The sequence below is a fragment of the Haematobia irritans genome, chromosome 1 (assembly GCF_050003625.1).
Source record: "Haematobia irritans isolate KBUSLIRL chromosome 1, ASM5000362v1, whole genome shotgun sequence".
NCBI lineage: Eukaryota > Metazoa > Arthropoda > Insecta > Diptera > Muscidae > Haematobia > Haematobia irritans.
Window position 1 is genome coordinate 131,488,471 of NC_134397.1, and position 20,375 is coordinate 131,508,845.

The window sequence follows — 20,375 nt, forward strand, 5'->3', positions numbered from 1 at the left end:
TTACAAGAAGGTAGTGACTCCAAATCGCGATGATAAACAAAATACGACGGCCAAAGCGCGATCCCGGAGGCTGTACACGACGATGCTGACGAAGTTTGACTGCGTGGTAATGGACGACGAAACCTACGTCAAAGACGACTACAAGCAGCTTCCGGAACAGGAGTTTTATACGGCAAAAGGAAGGGGAAAGGTAGCAGATATTTTCAAGCACATAAAACTGTCAAAGTTCGCAAAGAAATATCTGGTTTGGCAAGCCATCTGTACCTGTGGCTTGAAAAGCAGAATTTTCATAGCTTCCGGGACTGTCAACCAAGAAATTTACTTGAAAGAGTGTTTGAATAAACGTCTGCTGCCTTTCCTGAAGAAACACGGTTGTTCCGTACTGTTTTGGCCGGATTTGGCATTTTGCCATTACGGTAAAAAGGCCATGAGTGGTACGCCGCCAACAACGTGCAGGTGGTTCCCAAGGACAAGAACCCTCCCAACACGCCAGAGCTCCGCCCAATTGAGAAATACTGGGCTATTGTCAAGCGGAACCTAAAGAAGACCAAAAGGCAAACTGGCTTTCTGCGACGAAGAAGGTGGACAAGGTGGCTTTACAAAATCGGATGGCAGGTGTTAAGCGTGAGGGCCGGCAATTCGGATTTGGAAAAGCGAAAGCCTAACTGAATATTTTTCCTGAATTTTATACTAATTGAACTTGAAAAAGAAATTTAATTTGATTTTTTAAATAAACAATTTCAGCGATTTACACGCGTTTTCCTTGACCAAATTTTGACCATATCACCCTTTATGTATAGCCTGTAGCGTGGTTTTCTCGTAGGCTGAGGTAGGCCAGTAGCCGTCCACGGTTACTTTTGTTTTAAGGGCCCACAAACCTTAAATAAGAACACACTATTGGAGAAGGTGATGGGGAATTGTGGTTGGTTACAATATTTGGATGCGAACGGATCGCGTTAGGAAGGATTGGTTGTTGCTATCGGAAGTTCGGCTGCGGTCGGTGCTACACGTTTTACTATTCGTCAAACTTCGGGTGATTCATGCCATCGTCTCGAAAAACACCAATTCTTAAGCCGACAGTAACCACAACCCAACGAGAATACCCCACATACAATCTATTTATTATGGGTGTCGAAAATCACTTCCTCCTTGTATTACTTGCACCTTCCCCAAATAAAAATGACTGTGGCCATAGCAATGAATTGTTGAATATGCGTATGGCAAAAGAGACGCAGAGCAATTAGATAGGTACTGTAGTACAAAGGAAAATAAATGTGGAAATATAAATTGAACTGGATAAAAGAATTATGTACGAGCGTTTGGCTCGTTCCAAGAAACCCCCAAATTTGACTTTCGAAACTTCTTGGAAGAGCAAATTTCATCCGATCCGGTTGAAACTCGTGATGTCAGTATATGCCCTCCGTAATTATATATAGCCCCTATATAAACCGAACCACCTACATTTGACCCCAAAAGCCTCTTGGAGCAACAATTTTTTTCCGACCGGTTGAAATTTTGCCCTCCAATTATCATTCGAAAATCGTATGGTGACAGTCTGTGGTAGAACTGGTGGTCACATTTGCGGTATAGAGCACATATACGCCGAACTCCCAACTCGACTTGTTGAGGGCATGGAAGCCTCACTTTTCATCAGATTTGCTTGAAATTTGATATCTTAAGAGCCAGAGAATCGTAGTTTTAATGTAATTTGGCTGAAATTATAAATCTGGAAGCATTTCATTCATTCGGAATATCTATTGGCTGATTGATTTTGTAAACCCTTAGAACTGTGAAATACATCTGACATGTTTATATTCGGATTCTTTGGCTTTTTTGGTCTACTTTGTAACAATTATTCACGTTTATTTGGATATGGAACGATCTCCCTTACAGACCCGATAATTTAAAATCACTTCATTTGTGTATCTAGCCATCTCTGACCATCTGATTTTTCCTTTTATTCGATTGTTTAAAATTTCCCTCATTTTGAAACCATCCCGTTACATCTATGGTTTTCATGCAAACATTGTTCGTGTAGAGAACATCCTTAAATTCTTCACATGACCTCCCACAAATCTAATAAATTCTTTGATATCAATTCATTTATAAAAATTCTTGTTTAATTGAAGGCAAGGTAATGAGTGGCTACCGTGGTTATCCTTCGGAAATTAATGGGAACTTTTTAATGCAACGAATAATTTTTAGTTTGGAAATTCCAATGACCATATTCATAACATAATTGTGTCGAATGAGTTTATATGGCATCCCAAACCAATGGAAGGCATTATCGAAGCTGGAAACTCAATTATTTTGCAAAAAAACATTGTTGTTGTACAGAGACTTTAATGTAGAAAACCATTTCCGCTACAGGATTGTTAAATTATATTGTAGGCTTGTCATCAAACTACTTTTTTTTCCCAACATAATGCTATGGACACCCAGAGAAGGAATATGATCACCTCAAACATGTTTTAAGAGCAAACTGTTATTTTTGGGTGGTGACCATGTAGCATGGTTTTCGTAACCATGTTATTTTCTCGGAAATCATGTATCTGATTTCGGAAAGCAGGTTATATTTGACGAGAAAATAACATTTTAGTGACAAACATGTTACATGGTCACCATACAAAAATAACATTTTGCTCTTGAAACATGTTTGAGGTGATCATATTCCTTCTCTGCGTGGAATCACGGTTGCCACTCGTATCAGATGTAATCTACTAAAATTTGCAGAAAATTTACCACGAATCTACCAAATCTTAAAAAAATCTTATTTTGAAGTTTTTGATCAAATTCTTGTGGTTAGTATAAAAATATAGCGACCATTCTGTGGATGTTCAAAAATATTCCTTAAATTATAAATGTGTCGAATTTTAAACGTTTTAAAGTTGCTACCTCTACTAAATAGGAGATTTGAATAACAATTGACTTTGATAGTATGGAATAACACTAAAATTAAAATGTTTAACGATATTGCATTTATATATTTTATCGAAAGTTTACATCTATGGAAAATTTTGTCACAATTCTATTTCTATAGAAAAATTTGTCAAATTTTATTTCTATAGAAAATTTTGTCAGAGTTTTATATTTATAGAAAATTTTGTCAAAATTTTCTATATATACAAATTTTTTTCAAAACTTTATTTATATAGAAACAATTGTGAACATTTTATTTCTAAGAAAATTTTGTGAACATTTTATTTTTATAATTTTATTGCTATAGGAAATTTTGTGAAAATTTTATTTCTATAGAAAAATTTGTCAAAATTTTATTGCTATAGGAAATTTTGTGGAAATTTTATATCTATAGAAAATTTTGTCAAAATTTTATTTCTGTAGCAAATTTTGACCATATTTTGTTGCTACAGCAAATTTTGTCAAAATTTTATTACTATAGAAAATTTTGTCAAAATTGTATTTCAAAATTTTATTACTATAGAAATTTTGTCAACATTTTATTGCTATAGAACATTTTATCAAAATTTTATTTCTATAGTAAATTTTGTTAAAATTTTATTGCTATAGAAATTTTTGTCAAAATTGTATTGCTATAGAAAATTTTGACAAACTTTTATTTCTGTAGAAAATTTTGACAAAATTTTATTGCTATTGCAAATTTTGTCAAAATTTTATTGGTATAGCAAATTTTGTCAAAATTTTTCTTGTTATACAAAATGTTGTCAACATTTTATTGCTATAGAAAATTTCATGAAAATTTTATTTCTATAGAAAATTTTGTCAAAATTTTATTGTTATAGAAAATTTTATTTCTAAGGAAATTTTGACAAAATTTTATTTCTATAGCAATTTTTTCAAAATTTTATTACTATAGAAAATTTTGTCAAAATTTTATTGCTATAGCAAATTTTGTCAACATTTTATTCCAATAGAAATTGTGGTCAAAATTTAATTGCTATAGAAAGTTTTGTCAATATTTTGCATCTATAGAAAATTTTGTGAAAATTGTATTTCTATAGAAAATTTTGTAAACATTTTATTTCTATAGAAAATTTTATTTCTATAGAATATTTTGTTAAAATTTTATTTCTATAGAAAATTTTGTTAAAATTTTATTTCTATAGAAAAGTTTGTTAAAATTTTATTCCTATAGAAATTTTTGTCAAAATTTTATTGTTATAGAAAATTTTGTCAAAATGTTATTGCTATAGAAAATTTTGTCAAAATTTTATTTCTATAGAAATTTTTGTCAAAATTTTATTGCTATAGGAAATTTTGTGAAAACTTTATTTCTATAGAAAAATTTGTCAAAATTTTATTGCTATAGGAAATTTTGTGGAAATTTTATTTCTAAAGAAAATTTTGTCAAAATTTTATTTCTATAGAAAATTTTGACAAACTTTTATTTCTATAGCAAATTTTGACCATATTTTGTTGCTACAGCAAATTTTGTCAAAATTTTATTACTATAGAAAATTTTGTTAAAATTTTATTTCTATAGAAAATGTTGTCAAAATTTTATTAGTATAGAAAATTGTGACAAACTTTTATTTCTGTAGAAAATTTTGACAAAATTTTGTTGCTATAGCAAATTTTGTCAAAATTTTATTACTATAGAAAATGTTGTCAACATTTTATTTCTATAAAAAATTTTGTCAAAATTTTATTGCTATAGCAAATTTTGTCTAAATTTTTCTTGCTATACAAAATGTTGTCAACATTTTATTGCTGTAGAAAATTTTATGAAAATTTTATTTCTATAGAAAATTTTGTCTAAATTTTATTGTTATAGAAAATTTTATTTCTAAGAAAATTTTGACAAAATTTTATTTCTATAGCAAAATTTTCAAAAAGTTATTCCTATAGAAAATTTTGTCAACATTTTATTTCAAAATTTTATTGCTATAGCAAATTTTGACAAAATTTTATTGCTATAGAAAATTTTTGTCAACATTGTATTTCTGTAGAAAATTTTGTCAACATTTTATTTCTATAGAAAATTTTGTCAACATTTTATTTCAATAGAATATTTTGTCAAAATTTTATTTCTATAGAAAATTTTGTCAAAATTTTATTTCAAATATATTTACCAATTTAAATATTGGTAAATATTGTCAAAATTTTATTTCTATAGAAAATTTTGTCATATTTTTTTTGCTATAGATAATTTTATTTCTATTGAATGTTGTGCAAAATCTACTAAAACCTCAAGAATTCTACCAATCTACAGTAAAAAATCTATCATTTTTGGTAGAATTCTAAAAATTGTGGCAACCGTGTATGGAATGCCAATATTTTTATTTGTAGTTTAGTGTATTGTTTTTTGTTTTTTTCTATATTTCTATTATTTTAAAAATTATCAACTCCTTATAAAATGCAAAGCGCTTGTATGAAGACTTTTTTGATACAGTGTATGTGTTACGGCGAGAATTACCGTTGTCAATTTTGAAAACACACGTTTATCACGTTTGCTTAGTTTTTTTTCTCCTTCGACATCCATCTATTCTCCTGGGGGATGTTTGTTGAAATATATGTTTACGAGTCTCACAACTAAATGTCTAATAATGTTAAATGCAGTGGATACAAAGGACCCCTTAACAAGTGCCAACCTTTATTGGGTCCAATTCTACTAAGAGCGTCGTCTAACACTACAGCTACGTGACAGTGTTATAACGACAACAACAGAAACAACAACAACAACAACAAAATTCCATTTGACATGCAATTATGTTTTCATATTCCAAGCTAGACAATATCATTTGTATTGTGGAAGAGTGTGAGAAACAGAGAGAGAGAGAGCGCACGAGTGGTGACAAAACAGATGGAGAGGACAAATGCCTTAGGCCACACTTGGTCGATACTGTAACAGCAAAGGACTTTCGTTTCGAAATGCCATAAAAAGGTGAAATTAAAATAATGGCATACAATTTATATGGTTAACACATGAGATAATAAACCAATTTATTAAATACATTTTTCGCTTATCGCGCTTATGACAAATGAGGAGTCAAAGGACTCTAAAACACTTGCTCACAATTGCTGTAAATGGTAGGTGGACAGCAGTGACGGTTGGCAATTTTGTAAATATTGAACTAGGAACACAAATGAGCAGTGAAGTCAAATTAGTTGAAAGGCACTAAAATAGAAAATCAATTAGGAAAATTGTTGCAATATGTTTAATTATTTCATTGCAAGATGTCTTTGTACTAAATACAATGAGGTGTAATTATTACAACAACAGGTGTTATTTTGTATAACCACTATCGCAATGATGTCACTTTTGAAGCTTTTATTGTTTTGCTAAATATTGAACGATAGACAAATTAAGAATAAAAGCATTTTTTAAAACGACGGTCTTGAGGAAGATGTCTTTCCCGAACATACACCGGAAAAAGAAGCAACGTCAACACTGTCTGTCAATTTTATGTAAATTTGTAATTTTTACGTAAACAAGTCTGGCAAGAATGAGCTCCCCGTCCAGAGAATGAAGCCGACATATTTTTGTCGGCGACGGCTGGTACAAAATTTTTGACTCCGGCGGCGGCGGCTTGACGTCTAAGCCCATATAAATTAGTCTATTCGGCGGCGGGCAATTATCCATTATAAAATCACTTTGAAGTTAAGCGAATGGCTATCAGATTAGTTGTACAATCAATCTTACAATCAAATTTCTATCTCATTAAAATTTTCTGAGCTAAATTTTTGTAAACTTATTATAGCAACTCTATCTTGATTGATTGTGGGTGGAGGGTTCAAAATTTTAGCCGAAATAAAAATGTTATTAATAAATTTTCCTGATTTAAATCAATATTTTTCATTAATTGGCGACTAAATTTAAGTCGAGATGAGTCGACATATTCGGCGGCGACTCGACGGTTTCATTCTCTGTCACTGTCCCATGCAAATATCAACAAGTATATACAGCATTAATATCGGCATGGTCGAAACTTAAATATCCATCACTATGAATCAAATATAAAAGCTTCCTTAGATACATTTTCATCGTAGCTTGTTACTTGCAAATATATAGAATTTCAGGTGGATTCAATGACAGATAGAGTTTTAAAGGAAATAACATAAATATCTCATCTAAGCGAGCCAGAAAATCCAATGAATTTCAGATGATTTGAAATTGAAGTTCTTTTGAATTTTACCTCGTTACTCGAATGAGAAATTTTACTACTACACGGAAAAAACATTCCGTAGTTGAACTAACACTAAATTTAACTTATTTTTTTTTTTTTAAAGAATATTTGTTAGTAGTTAAATTTTATTATTTTTCTGAAATTTTCCACAGCTTAATGAAATCTTACTAAAGCAAAGAACATTTTCGACGATTCCCAAATATGGTAAAAATGAACTACCGCATGGTTAAAATGGTCATAATTTTGCGCCAATGATTTTCATCTTACTAAAAGTTAATGTTTTCTTTTATGAGAGGATGTAATTTCGTGTACTGCAATTTCAATTTCAGAACAATCGGATAAAAATTCGGCGAATAAATTTGTTAGTATGTCGAAATGTCAGTAATGACAATTCCATAAATTAGATTTGTAAACTAATTTTAATTTTTTTTAGCCAAGATTTAAATATAGATAGCTTCATAATAAATGTCTTCATTTTAAAGAAGCAGCATTTTTGGCTCGGAATCAATACCAAAATCCTTAAGGGAAAGTCAAAATCTCTGTACCCAAGTAAACTTTTTTTTTTTGATTGTAGACAGATAGATAGATAATTCCAATATCCTAATGAAAAGTTTTCGTTAAATCATGAGAAAAAAATTGGTGTCTCAATTTTAATGACATTTTCTCTATGTGTAGACCGCATTATTGCTCAGGGCATAAAAAGCCGTGTTGCCAGGGAATTTTTTCGTTTTACCCTACGGGGACAAAAAAAGTTCCCTACATTCCCAAAAAATTTCACTACAATTTCCCCTACAATATTTTTCGTTAATTTTAAACAAAATTTACAAACCAAAAACGATTCTTTATTATCTTAAAACATATGAAATGCAACGTATATTTATAAAATAAAATTTTGACAAAAAAAATAAAATTTTGACAAAAAAATCTATAGAAAAAATATTTTTATAAAATTTTGACAAAAAAATTATTAGATACAATATTGTGACAAAATTTTTCATAGAAATAAAATTTTGAGAAAATTTTTATAAAATAAAAATTTGACAATAAACTAAAATATTGACAAAATTTTCTATAGAAATACAATTTTGACAAAATTTTCTATAGAAATACAATTTTTACAAAATTGTTCATAGAAATAAAATGTTGACCAAATTTTCTATAGAAATAAAATTTTGACCAAATTTTCTTTATAAATAAAATTTTGACCAAATTTCCTATAGTAAAAAAATTTTGACCAAATTTTCTACAGGAATAAAATTTTGACAAAATTTTCTATAGAAATATTTGTTTGGTAAGATTTTCTTCAAATTTTGGTAATTTTTTTTTTGACACGTGTGGTAACCGTGGTTACCACACATTGTTAAAGATCAAGCCTTGTCGGCTACTAATTTCCTCCTCTATAGCCACCAAAATATAAAAATTATTAAAAATTGTGTTGAGTGAAAAAGTCCCTACATTGTGCCCTTACGTCCCTACAAAACGCCAAATATTAGAAAAAAAAACCTACTTGTAGGAAATTTCCCCTACTTGTGGCAACACTGATAAAAAAGACATAATTTTGTCCTTCATGTTTTCGTACTCTTTGTGTGTAAAAACGCATTATGCCATACCACGAATTCGCAATCTAAGCCTCCAGAAAATATTTCTTTTACTTACAAGTGGAATAATTACACAGTTCTTGTCGTAAAGACGTGGACACATTTTAATCGTTAACTTAATTAAAACAAATGTCTTATCTCGTTTTCATTTTATGTTTCCAATTTATTTCATGTTACTCGGATGTGTCGTCGCCTGCCATCGCAGATACCAGACAGTGGCCTGACATACCTCTCGGAACGTATACTGCTCTTCCGTCATGACTACAACAGCCCTAATGTTTTACACATCATCAATTCTGCGGCGGATATTGTCGATGAAACCCTGGTGGAAATCGTGCTCACAGCCAGTCGTAAGTTGTAAAATTTTCTCGTTTTTTGTTTGTCTCTCTATCTCTGTCTGTCTCTTTATCTTCCATTTTAATTTTCCGTTGGAATTGGAATCTTTTGTGCGAATTAGAAAACCGCATAAATATACAAATTTGATATATGGGTCATTTTACGAATATTGAAGTGCCCTTTGGTTATATTGTTTGCACCATTAATACAGCAAACATCTTGCTTTTCAATATCTATATAAAGGGTGATATTTTAAGAGCTATACACATTAAATTCAGAAAATTTAAGAAATTTATAGTGCTCTCCATATAATTTATTGTTTGAAGATTATTTCAGGCAAATGTTGACCGCCAATGTACCTCAAATGGTACGCTTAATTCAATTTTGGCATACTCTTTGCAACATTCCCGCCTGTATCTCACAAGTAAATGTTTCAATGTTGTCTTCCAATGGGTCAATTGAAGCGAGCTTGTCTGCCAGACATGGTCTTTATCATGGCCCTACAAGAAATAGTCTGAAGCATTGATTTACAAGACGTAGGCAGCCAATCGACCGATCCCGAAAGTGAAATAAAATATTCACCGAACTTGCCTCTCAATTACTCCATTGTTACGAGTAATGTGTGGCATGTGGCACCGTCTTGTTGACACTACATGTCATGCAGGCTAAACTGTTACATTTTGGGCACAAAAAGTTGGATATCTTCTCACGACCTTCCAATTTTTTGATACCATTTTGGTAGTACTCCTTCGGTTTTGCCTCAAAATAGGCCTCAGTTTCGCCGATCAACTCTTCATTGCAGCCAAATTTTTTCCCTGCGAGCATCCTTTTGAGGTCTGAGAACAAGAAAAATTCGCTGGGGGCCAGATCTGGAGAATACGGTGGGTGGGGAAGCAATTCGAAGCCCAGTTCATGAATTTTTGCCATCGTTCTCAATGACTTGTGGCACGGTGCGTTGTCTTGGTGGAACAACACTTTACTCCTCTTCATATGGGGCTGTTTTGCCGCGATTTCGACCTTCAAATGCTCCAATAACGTCGTATAATAGTCACTGTTGATTGTTTTTCCCTTCTCAAAATAATCGATAAAAATTATTCCATGAGCATCCCAAAAAAACAGAGGCCATTACTTTGCCAGCGGACTTTTGAGACTTTCCACGCTTCGGAGACGGTTCACCGGTCGCTGTCCACTCAGCCGACTGTCAATTGGACTCAGGAGTGTAGTGATGGAGCCATGTTTCATCCATTGTCACATATCGACGGGAAAACTCGGGTGTATTACGGGTTAACAGCTGCAAACACCGCTCAGAATCATCAACACGTTGTTGTTTTTGGTCAAATGTGAGCTCGCGCGGCACCCATTTTGCACAGAGCTTCCGCATATCCAAATATTGATGAATGATATGACCAACATGTTCCTTTGATATCTTTAAGGCCTCTGCTATCTCGATCAACTTCATTTTACGGTCATTCAAAATCATTTTGTGGATTTTTTTGATGTTTTCGTCGGTAACCACCTCTATAGGGCGTCCACTGCGTTTACCGTCCTCCGTGCTCATTTCACCACGCTTGAATTTTGCATACCAATCAATTATTGTTGATTTCCCTGGGGCAGAGTTCGAAAACTCATTATTAAGCCAAGTTTTTGCTTCCACCGTATTTTTCCCCTTCAGAAAACAGTATTTTATGAAAACACGAAATTCCTTTTTTCCATTTTTTTCACAAAAGACGCTCTATCTCACAAACTAATTGACTTACAGTCGTCAAATTTTAACACGAATCATTTGAAGGTTGATACTATATAAAAATAATATGCATTTAATACTAGCGACGCCATCTAGTATAACACAATTTTATATAGATACAAAATTATGCAAAAATTTTGTATAGGAAGAAAATTAAAAAAAAAAATTAAATTTTGCGATAACAAAATTTTCTATAAAAACACAACTTTGACAAAACTTTCTATAGAAATAAAATTTTGACAAAATTTTCTATAGAAATAAAATTTTGACAAAATTTTCTATAGAAATAAAATTTTGACAAAATTTTCTATAGAAATAAAATTTTGACAAAATTTTCTATAGAAATAAAATGTTGACAAAAGTTTCTATAGAAATAAAATGTTGACAACATTTTCTATAGAAATAAAATTTTGACTAAATTTTCTATTGAAGTAAACTTTGGAAAAAAATTTAACGTTTAAATGATATTAATTTAATTTGGAAAAATTGTCCGCTGGTACTAATTTTGGTCCAATTTTGGAATAATATTGGTCCAAAATAAAAATTCATTGTGACAACGCTGCTCCAAACATAATAATTCCATAAACTAAAATAAAGTTAAATTGGCGTTAGTGAAAAAGACGGTTTAGTTTTTTAAGTGTAAATTATTAAAGATTTAAGTGAATTTACTTAACGCAAAACCATTGTGGATAGAAGAACGCAATTTTGTGTGTGTGTTTCCATGATTTTACATCACTTTTTGCTTTCTTGTTATTTATCTAAAATAATATGTATTATTTTCCTTACAGCAATTTTGTACCCCACATCGGATATGCCAACCTTAAAACCCCACAATCTTAATGTCCATTCATATAAGGCACCAACATTCTGTGATTTCTGTGGGGAAATGTTATTTGGTCTGGTGCGTCAAGGTCTCAAATGTGATGGTGAGTATTCATTTACAACAATACACCCACACACATACACCCATCCTCTGTGTATTCCATTTACCAAGAAGAGCATTTGCAAATGTAACAGATGCCTAAGTCTCTCTATCTATTTATCATAATTTAATATCACTTATTTACCCAATTTTTGGCTAAAGTTGGTAATGGAATCATCATTGTCATTAACAATTCATGACTTTTTTCGTGTTTTTTTTTCTTTTGTCCCATTTATGTGCTGATTCCATTGGAATCCATCGTTATCTATGGCCATTACCTCGCATGGATGTCTACCAGGTTGTGGCCAAAATTATCATAAACGTTGTGTTGTGAAAATTCCCAACAATTGTAACCGTTCGAATAACATCATCAGCAACAGTAACAACGGCAACTCGAAACGTTCCTCAATGCTGCAACCACCCAGAAGTCCATCGGGAGGCTCAACCCAATCACTTATCTCCAATGATGAGCCACATGCCGCCAATAATGATTCAGGGAGTTCTCTGGTAAAACGGATGTCTGATCTTATGAGTGATATGATTAAGTAGATTACGATCTGATCAACCGTATTAGTTATTCGTTTAGTTGTTCGGCTAGTATAGAAAATTAGGCAACATTCAAATAAGTTGAGTTCGAAATGTTCTCGTCCAAAATTTGAGTTTTAAAGAATGAAAGTAACATCGGTGGTGTAGTCATTTAGAGAAATTGAGCCCATTAAGGTTCTCATTGCTGCACCGAGTGAGAAATATTCGGTGATAGTATGAAAGGTTTTTTTATTTATAAGAAAATGAATCGCAGTTATGAAAAGTTACATATTATTTATGAAATGGCATCAAGGCATCAAATTTAATGACAAATTCTCTAACTATTATGAAAATTTATTTACACTGAAAAAAACATGAACGGTTTCAGGGATTTTGTCTTTACACTCATTATTTTGGTATTGATTCCGAGCCAAAAAAGCGGAGAATTTCCTTTTATTTATTCATTTATTATTTTTTTTTTTTTTATTCTAGGAAACAAATATTAAAATAATTCGTTTTCCTTTATGTGCTATTAAAGTCCTTTATAAAATTGTTAGCGACAACCTAAATTTCCACATTCAGACTCAACCTCAAGTAGAAATTCCCAGCAAATAAATTTGGAAGTTCTCCTTAAGGCACAACTTTAAAAGCACTTCCAAAAATGTCCTCCCAAGGATGTTCTTTATGTGAACTGCTCAGGAAATTCATTTGAGTAAATTTTTTATATCTCGCTTTTTTCATATTTTTAATGGGAAATTTAAAATTTTATTGTTTCAAATGGGTTAAAAACAGATTAAAAAAATAAAAAATAAAATAGTGCAAATTATTTAAAGTTTGCCGAAAAAATGTTAAATCCTTTCTAGGAAAATGCGAATTTTTGAAAATATTTGATGTTAAACGTTCCAGACAAGCGTTATAATGCAGTAAAATTCATAAAAAATTTAAAAAATTATTTATTCGTCAAAATATCACAAAATTTCTTTATTCACATCCAAATCACTGGATTCGCATTACACCTTAATAAGCGATGCAAATTCAGTGCAACGGCTGTTGAAATGGTGGACATCCGTCCTATGACAAGCCCATGTTAAAATCATCGTTTCTGCGCCAATTTTGCACCACTTCCGGATCCAAAAAGAACATTTTCACTTTTTTTTGGCGACGCTTTTTTTGCTGGGTTATGCTATGCGTCGGCAAAAAAGTAGTAAAAATGTTCTTTTTGGATCCGGAAGTGGTACCGAATTGACGTAGAAGCGATGTATTTAACATGGGCTTGTCATAGGACGGATGTCCACCATTTCAACAGCCGCTGCACTGAATTTGCATTACTTCTTACTCTGTGATTCAAATTCAAAATTAGATGTGAATTAAAAAATGTTGTCATATTTTGACAAAAAAATAATTTTTATAATTTTTTATGATTTTTAATGCATTCTAACGCTTTTTTTGTGAGTGTAGGAACATGAAACAGTAAAGACATGTAAGATTTTTCTGAAAATTTGATTCTTGAATTATGTAAATAAGCCGTTTTGCATCGAATGTGTCGAAGTGTTAAAAAATACAAAATCTGAAATAATAGTAAATCTTTATGCTTCATATGTGTATACATTTTTCCCGTTGTTTAGTTTATTTAACCGACGTACGTAAAAAATTGTTAGAATGAAAGAAATTTTCTCCAAATATAAAAATTCCATGAACTAAAATAAAGTTAAATTGGCTTTAGTGAAATTAAGGGTTAATTTTTTTAGTGTACTTTATTTCAAAAACGTTTTTTACTTGAAACATAGCATTTCTATGTACTTGAAGTAGAGTTTGAATTTGGAAATTAATTGTGTCGTTAACACATTTTTAAAGGACTTTGAGAGCCCATGAAGAACAGCTGAAAAGGAAACAAATCACCACTTTCTTTGGATCGGGATCAATGCCAAAGTCATTAGTGTAAAGACAAAATCTTTGGAAGCGGGCATTTTTTTTCAGTGCTCTCATCCACCCAAACTAAGTCGAAAGTGTTTTCAATAATTAAATAATTTGTTAATAGTTATGCACAGACGAGATGATTCAATGTAAATTTGCTTGGTTGTACAACTAATCTCATAGTGGTTCGGATTTGTTTAACCCTTAAATGCGCACTGTATCTTTTACGATACAATCAGAAAAAAATTCTTACGTTTTAAAATTTTGACCGTATTCTATAAAGTCAAGTTTGTTGTATTTGAAACATCATGACGTAGTTTAAGCAAGTATATATGGCCGTAAGTTCGGCCAGGCAGAAGCTTATGTACCCTCCACCATGGATTGCGTAGAAACTTCTACGAAATATTGTCATCCACAATCGAATTACATGGGTTGCGGTAACACTTGCCGATGGCAAGTTATCTTAAATAATCCTTAACACCGTCTTCTAAATTGTACGTTAGTCCAAAAATTTCCTATAGAAATAAAATTTTGACAAAAGTTTCTATAGCAATAAAATTTTAACAAAATAAAATTTTGACTACATTTTCTATAGAAGTAAGATTTTGACAAAATTTTCAATAGATTTAAAATTTTGACAACATTCTCTATAGAAATAAAATTTTGACAAAATTTTCTATAGAAATAAAATTTTGACAAAATTTTCTATAGAAAGAAAATTTTGACAAAATTTTCTATAGAACTAAAATTTTGCCAAAATTTTCTATAGAGATAAAATTTTGACAAAATTTTCTATAGAAATAAAATTTTGACAAAATTTTCTATAGAAATAAAATTTTGGTAGAATATTTTTGGCTCGAGTGGCAACCATGGTAATGAACCGATATGCACCAATTTTTGTGTGATTGCGGATCGGCTATATATAACTATAGACCGACATGGATCAATTTTGGCATGGTTATATACTAACACCACGTACCAAATTTCAACCGAATCGGATGAATTTTGCTCCTCCAAGAGGTTCCGGAGGTCAAATCTGCGGATCGATTTATATGGGGGCTATATATAATTATGAACCGATATGGAGCAATTCTTGCGTGTTTGTTAGAGACCACATACTAACACCACGTTCCAAATTTCAACCGGATCGGATGAATTTTGCTCCTGCAAAAGGCTCCGGAGGTCAAATCTGGGGACCGGTTTATATGGGGGCTATATATAATTATGGACTGATATGGACCAATTTTTGCATGGTTGTTAAAGAACATATACCAACACCAAGTACCACATTTCAACCGGATCGGATGAATTTTGCTCTTCCAAGGGGCTCCGTAGGTCAAATCTGGGGACCGGTTTATATGGGGGCTATATATAATTATGGACCGATATGGACCAATTTTTGAATGGTTGTAAGAGACGATATAACAATGCCATGTACCAAATTTCAGCCGGATCGGATGAAATTTGCTTCTCTTAGAGGATCCGCAAACCAAATCTGGGGATCGGTTTATATGGGGTTGCTAGAGACCATATACGTACACCATATATGCTACTCTTAGAGGCTCCGCAAGCCAAATTTGGGGGTCCGTTTATATGGGGGCTATACGTAAACGTGGACCGATATGGCCCATTTGCAATACCGTCCGACCTACATCAATAGCAACTACTTGTGCCAAATTTCAAGTCGATAGCTTGTTTCGTTCGGAAGTTAGCGTGATTTCATTAGACGGACGGACGGACATGCTTAGATCGACTCAGAATTTCAACCCAACCCAGAATATATATTTTATGGGGTCTTAGAGAAATATTTCGATGTGTTACAAATGGAATGACAAAGTTAATATACCCCGCATCCTATGGTGGAGGGTATAAAAATATGTTTTTCCAGTAACCTAAATTGAAAGAAAATTTAAATAAAATATAAATACAAATTGGAGATTATTAAATTTTTACCAGAAATAAAAGGAATGTTGGTAAAAAAGTTGTATAGTGTAAAAATATCTCCATCCTCTATGCTCTGCTGCAATCAAATTGTTTATTATTTATGTTTAGTTTTGTTAGTTGACCTTTGGTATTTTACAATTTTGGGATTATTCGTTTGGCTTGAGGTCATGGACTAATGAAAAATGCTGGTGTTGTTGTTTTTCTTTACTTTTTATTGAAATGTTGCTGTTCTCGGATATTTCGATACAACATCGGTGATGATCTTCAGCGAGATATTATATTTTACAAAGTTATGGACTTTCTCCTTACAAAGCTCTTATTATTTATTTGTAAACAACAACTTAGTTTAATGTGCTCTGCACTTTTTGGAGGAAACGGTGTTCTTGTGCATTTAAGGGTTAAATTAATTTTTTATTGCCTAAAGAAAATAAAATTTTATATCAGAGAAATGAGTCTTCGATGCTACGTAAAACTCTCATTTGTATTTTAAGGTCGAGCAATCTTTGCGCTCATGACAATATTTTTTTCAGTATAGCACTTTACAATCGAATTGTATATATTCATTATTTGATAGATTTTATATTATAGTAATTTAGAAAGAGATAGATGTACTTTTTATGAAAGTTTTATTATAAACTATTGGTGGTTGGGTTAATGTATACATTTGTATTACTCATATAATAGGCTAGACAATATTGAATCTCTAAACTTGAAAAGTTTATATGATATTCTCAATTTGGGGGTTTGAATGATTAATTGTTTAATCAAGATTAGAAGTCTATTGATGTAAAATAAAAATTCAAATTTTGTCTTCTAAACTTTCGCGAATAGAATTTAGATCTAAATATATAAATGAGACTCTCAATAGAAACGATACTCATAAAACCAAACAAATTATATTTTTTTATTATATTTTTTTTTACAATTTCAATCCTCTTGATTAATCAATCAATCAATCACCCCATATTATCATTTCAACAAATGTTCTTATTTTATATATATATATAAACAATAAATTTTTATTTATCTTTTCCAATTAGAAATAAAGAAAATTATCATTTATACTCAATAATTTTTTGTTTTATTTTATTTGTTTCGATTAACTTGGTTTTATGAGTTCGATTCTATGAAGTACAGTTGCTTTTGTGTTTATTCTGAGCAAAAACAAAGCGAGGAATTATAATAACGATACAATTAAGATGCCACTCACTTTCAAATTTATGTTCTGAGTAACTAGGAAACAATTCATAATTAGTGGGGGGTTTTCATATTTTTTCATATTTTTTATACCCTCCACCATAGGATGGGGGTATATTAACTTTGTCATTCCGTTTGTAACACATCGAAATATTGCTCTAAGACCCCATAAAGTATATATTCTGAGTCGTGGTGAAATTCTGAGTCGATCTGAGCATGTCCGTCCGTCCGTCCGTCCGTCTGTTGAAATCACGCTAACTTCGATCGACTATAAACTTGGCACAAGTAGTTGTTATCTATGTAGGTCGGATGGTATTGCAAATGGGCCATATCGGACCATAATTATATATAGCCCCCATATAAACCGATCCCCAGATTTGGCTTGCCGAGCCTCTAAGAGAAGAAAATTTCATCCGATCCGGCTGAAATTTGGTACATGGTGTTAGTATATGATCTCTAACAACTATGCAAAAATTGGTCCACATCGGTCAATAATTATATATAGCCTCTATATAAACCGATCCCCCGATTTGGCTTGTGGAGCCTCTAAGAGAAGCAAATTTTATCCGATCCAGCTGAAATTTGGTACATGGTGTTAGTATATGGAATCTAATGGCCACGCAAAAATTGGTCCACATCGGTGCATAATTATATATAGCCCCCATATAAACCGATCACCAGATTTGAGCTCCGGAGCCTCTTGGAAGGCCAAAATTCATCTGATGCACTTGATATTTGGTACGTGGTGTTAATATATAGCCTCAAACACCCATGCAAACATTGGTCGAAATCGGTCCAAATTATATATAGCCCCCATATAAACGGATCCCCAGATTTAACCTCCGGAGCCCCTTGGAAGAGCAAAATTCATCCGATTCGGTTGAAATTTGGTACGTGGTGGTAGTATATGATATTTAACAACCATGCCAAAAGTGGTCCATATCAGTCCATAATCATATATAGCCTCTTGGAGAAGCAAATTTCTTCCGAGTCAGGCGAAATTTGGTACATTGTGCTAGTATATGGCCGTTAACAACCATGCCTAACTAGGTCCATATCGGTCTATAGTTATATATAGCCCTCAGATAAATCGATCCCCAATCACACACAAATTGGTCCATATCAAGTTCATAGTTGTATATAGCCCCCATATTTCAATTCTGGCTCCCTACGTACCGTGCAATAGTCCATATCGATTCGTAATTATTTGTAGACTTACCTACACATACCTTTTATGTCTAATATATACCACGTATGGACTAACGCACAGTTTAGAAAACGATGTTAAGAAGTTTTAAGATACCATAACCCAAGTAATTCGATTGTGGATGACAGTCTTTCGTAGAAGTTTCTACGCAATCCATGGTGGAGGGTAAATAAGATTCGGCCTGGCCGAACTTACGGCCATATATACTTGTTCCCCTTGTAATGTCAAAGTTCTATATAATCCTGAATCTTATGTACGCTCCACCATGGATTGCGTAGAAAGTTCTACTAAAGACTGTCATCCATAATCGAATTACCTGAGTTGTGGAGCACTTGCCGATGCCAAGTTATATTAAATCTTCTTAGCATTGTTTTCTAAATTGCATAAGTAGAAAGTATAAACTCATATCAGGTACCAAATTCTAACCAGATCGATTAAGATTTGGACCATCAAGAAAGTCCGGAAATCATGTACCAAATTTCAACCGGGTGGGATGAAATTCGCTTCCCGTGAGGCTCTGGGAGCTAAATCCGCAAACCAAATCTGGGGTCGGTTTATTTGAGGGCAATCCGTAAAAATTGTCCGATATGGGCCATGTGCAATACCATCCGGCCTATATTAATAACAACTAGTTGTGCCAAGTTTCAAGTCTATTCCTTCGCATGTTAGTGTTATTTAAACAAACGGACGGACATCGCTAGATCGATCCAGAATTTCGCCATGACCCAGAATATATATAATTTATGGGGTCCGTGAGCAATTTTCGATGTATTACAAACGAAATGACAAAGTTAATATACCTATGATAGAGGGTATAAAAAATCCACCGCTGAAAAACCTTTTGATGTTCGGTCGAAACTAGGATTGAAGCCATGGCCGTGCCGTCGACGACTAAGCCGCATATCTGGGGAAAGATATATAATACTTTTGTAGGGAAAGGATCCTAACAGACTCGTCGAGAGGGCAGAAAGGTCTTAAGGATGACATATGACTGGGCAAGACACAGGGACCTGAATGTTAGCCTGGAGAAGAGAGAATTATGCCTATTTACTAGAAGGACTGAACTTCCCCTTATTATTTTGTTTTTTTTTTTTTGCCAAGACGATACCAATGTCTGACAAAAAATACTTGGGAGTAACCTTAGATAGAAAACTGTATTGGAGAACTAAGAAAACCTACAGATGTTGGACACTACGCAAAAGAGCGGTGAGCTCTAAATGGGGCCTGAATCCAAAGATGACGCACTGGATATATGAGAACATAAAGAGCACGTCAACCAGAGCCTTGGAAAAGATACTGTATTTAAGACCTGTTGAAGTTCAGATCAAAAGCGAAGCCGCAATGGCTGAGATGAGATTGAAGATGTTGCGAGAATGGACGGAAACAGGGAACATTGCGAAGCATCAAGGGATAATAGAGAGACGAGGGATATAATGGTTCAATATTCCATGGTCGTATACCTGAGGTGGCCATTACTGCCGAGTGACATTCCGACGCCAGTAAGATGGTCATGGGATGGATGTAATGGCCCAACATTCCATTATCGTCTACCTGAGGTGGCCATTGCTGCCGAGTGACATTCTGACGCCAGTAAGATGGTCATGGATAATGGGACCCCAGAACAAAACAGATCCATGATCATATACATGAGGTAGCAATTGCTGGCGAGTGTGACATTCTGACCCAACTGAGATGGAAAAGGAACCCAGAACAGATTCCCGGGAGAAACACTGCTACAACGATGGATCGTAGGTATGGGAGAGGACGGTACTAGGCGTATACATGTGTGGACGACCCAGACACCGAGATCCTATTTCGATTACCGGACCACAGCACAATCATGGGTTCCATAAAGGAATGTGTTAAATGACTGGAAATAACA

At 32.9% G+C, this 20,375-nt stretch overlaps 1 protein-coding gene across 1 annotated transcript in view; it reads left to right on the forward strand.

Moving 5' to 3' along the window:
- Positions 1-20,375, forward strand: part of PKD (serine/threonine-protein kinase D3) — a 60,281-nt gene that overhangs the window by 30,661 nt on the left and 9,245 nt on the right. The window contains exons 3-5 of the mRNA XM_075291630.1: positions 8,910-9,054; positions 11,573-11,710; positions 12,005-12,213. Coding sequence (XP_075147745.1) covers positions 8,910-9,054; positions 11,573-11,710; positions 12,005-12,213 — 492 coding nt within the window. The remainder of the gene's footprint in view (positions 1-8,909; positions 9,055-11,572; positions 11,711-12,004; positions 12,214-20,375) is intronic.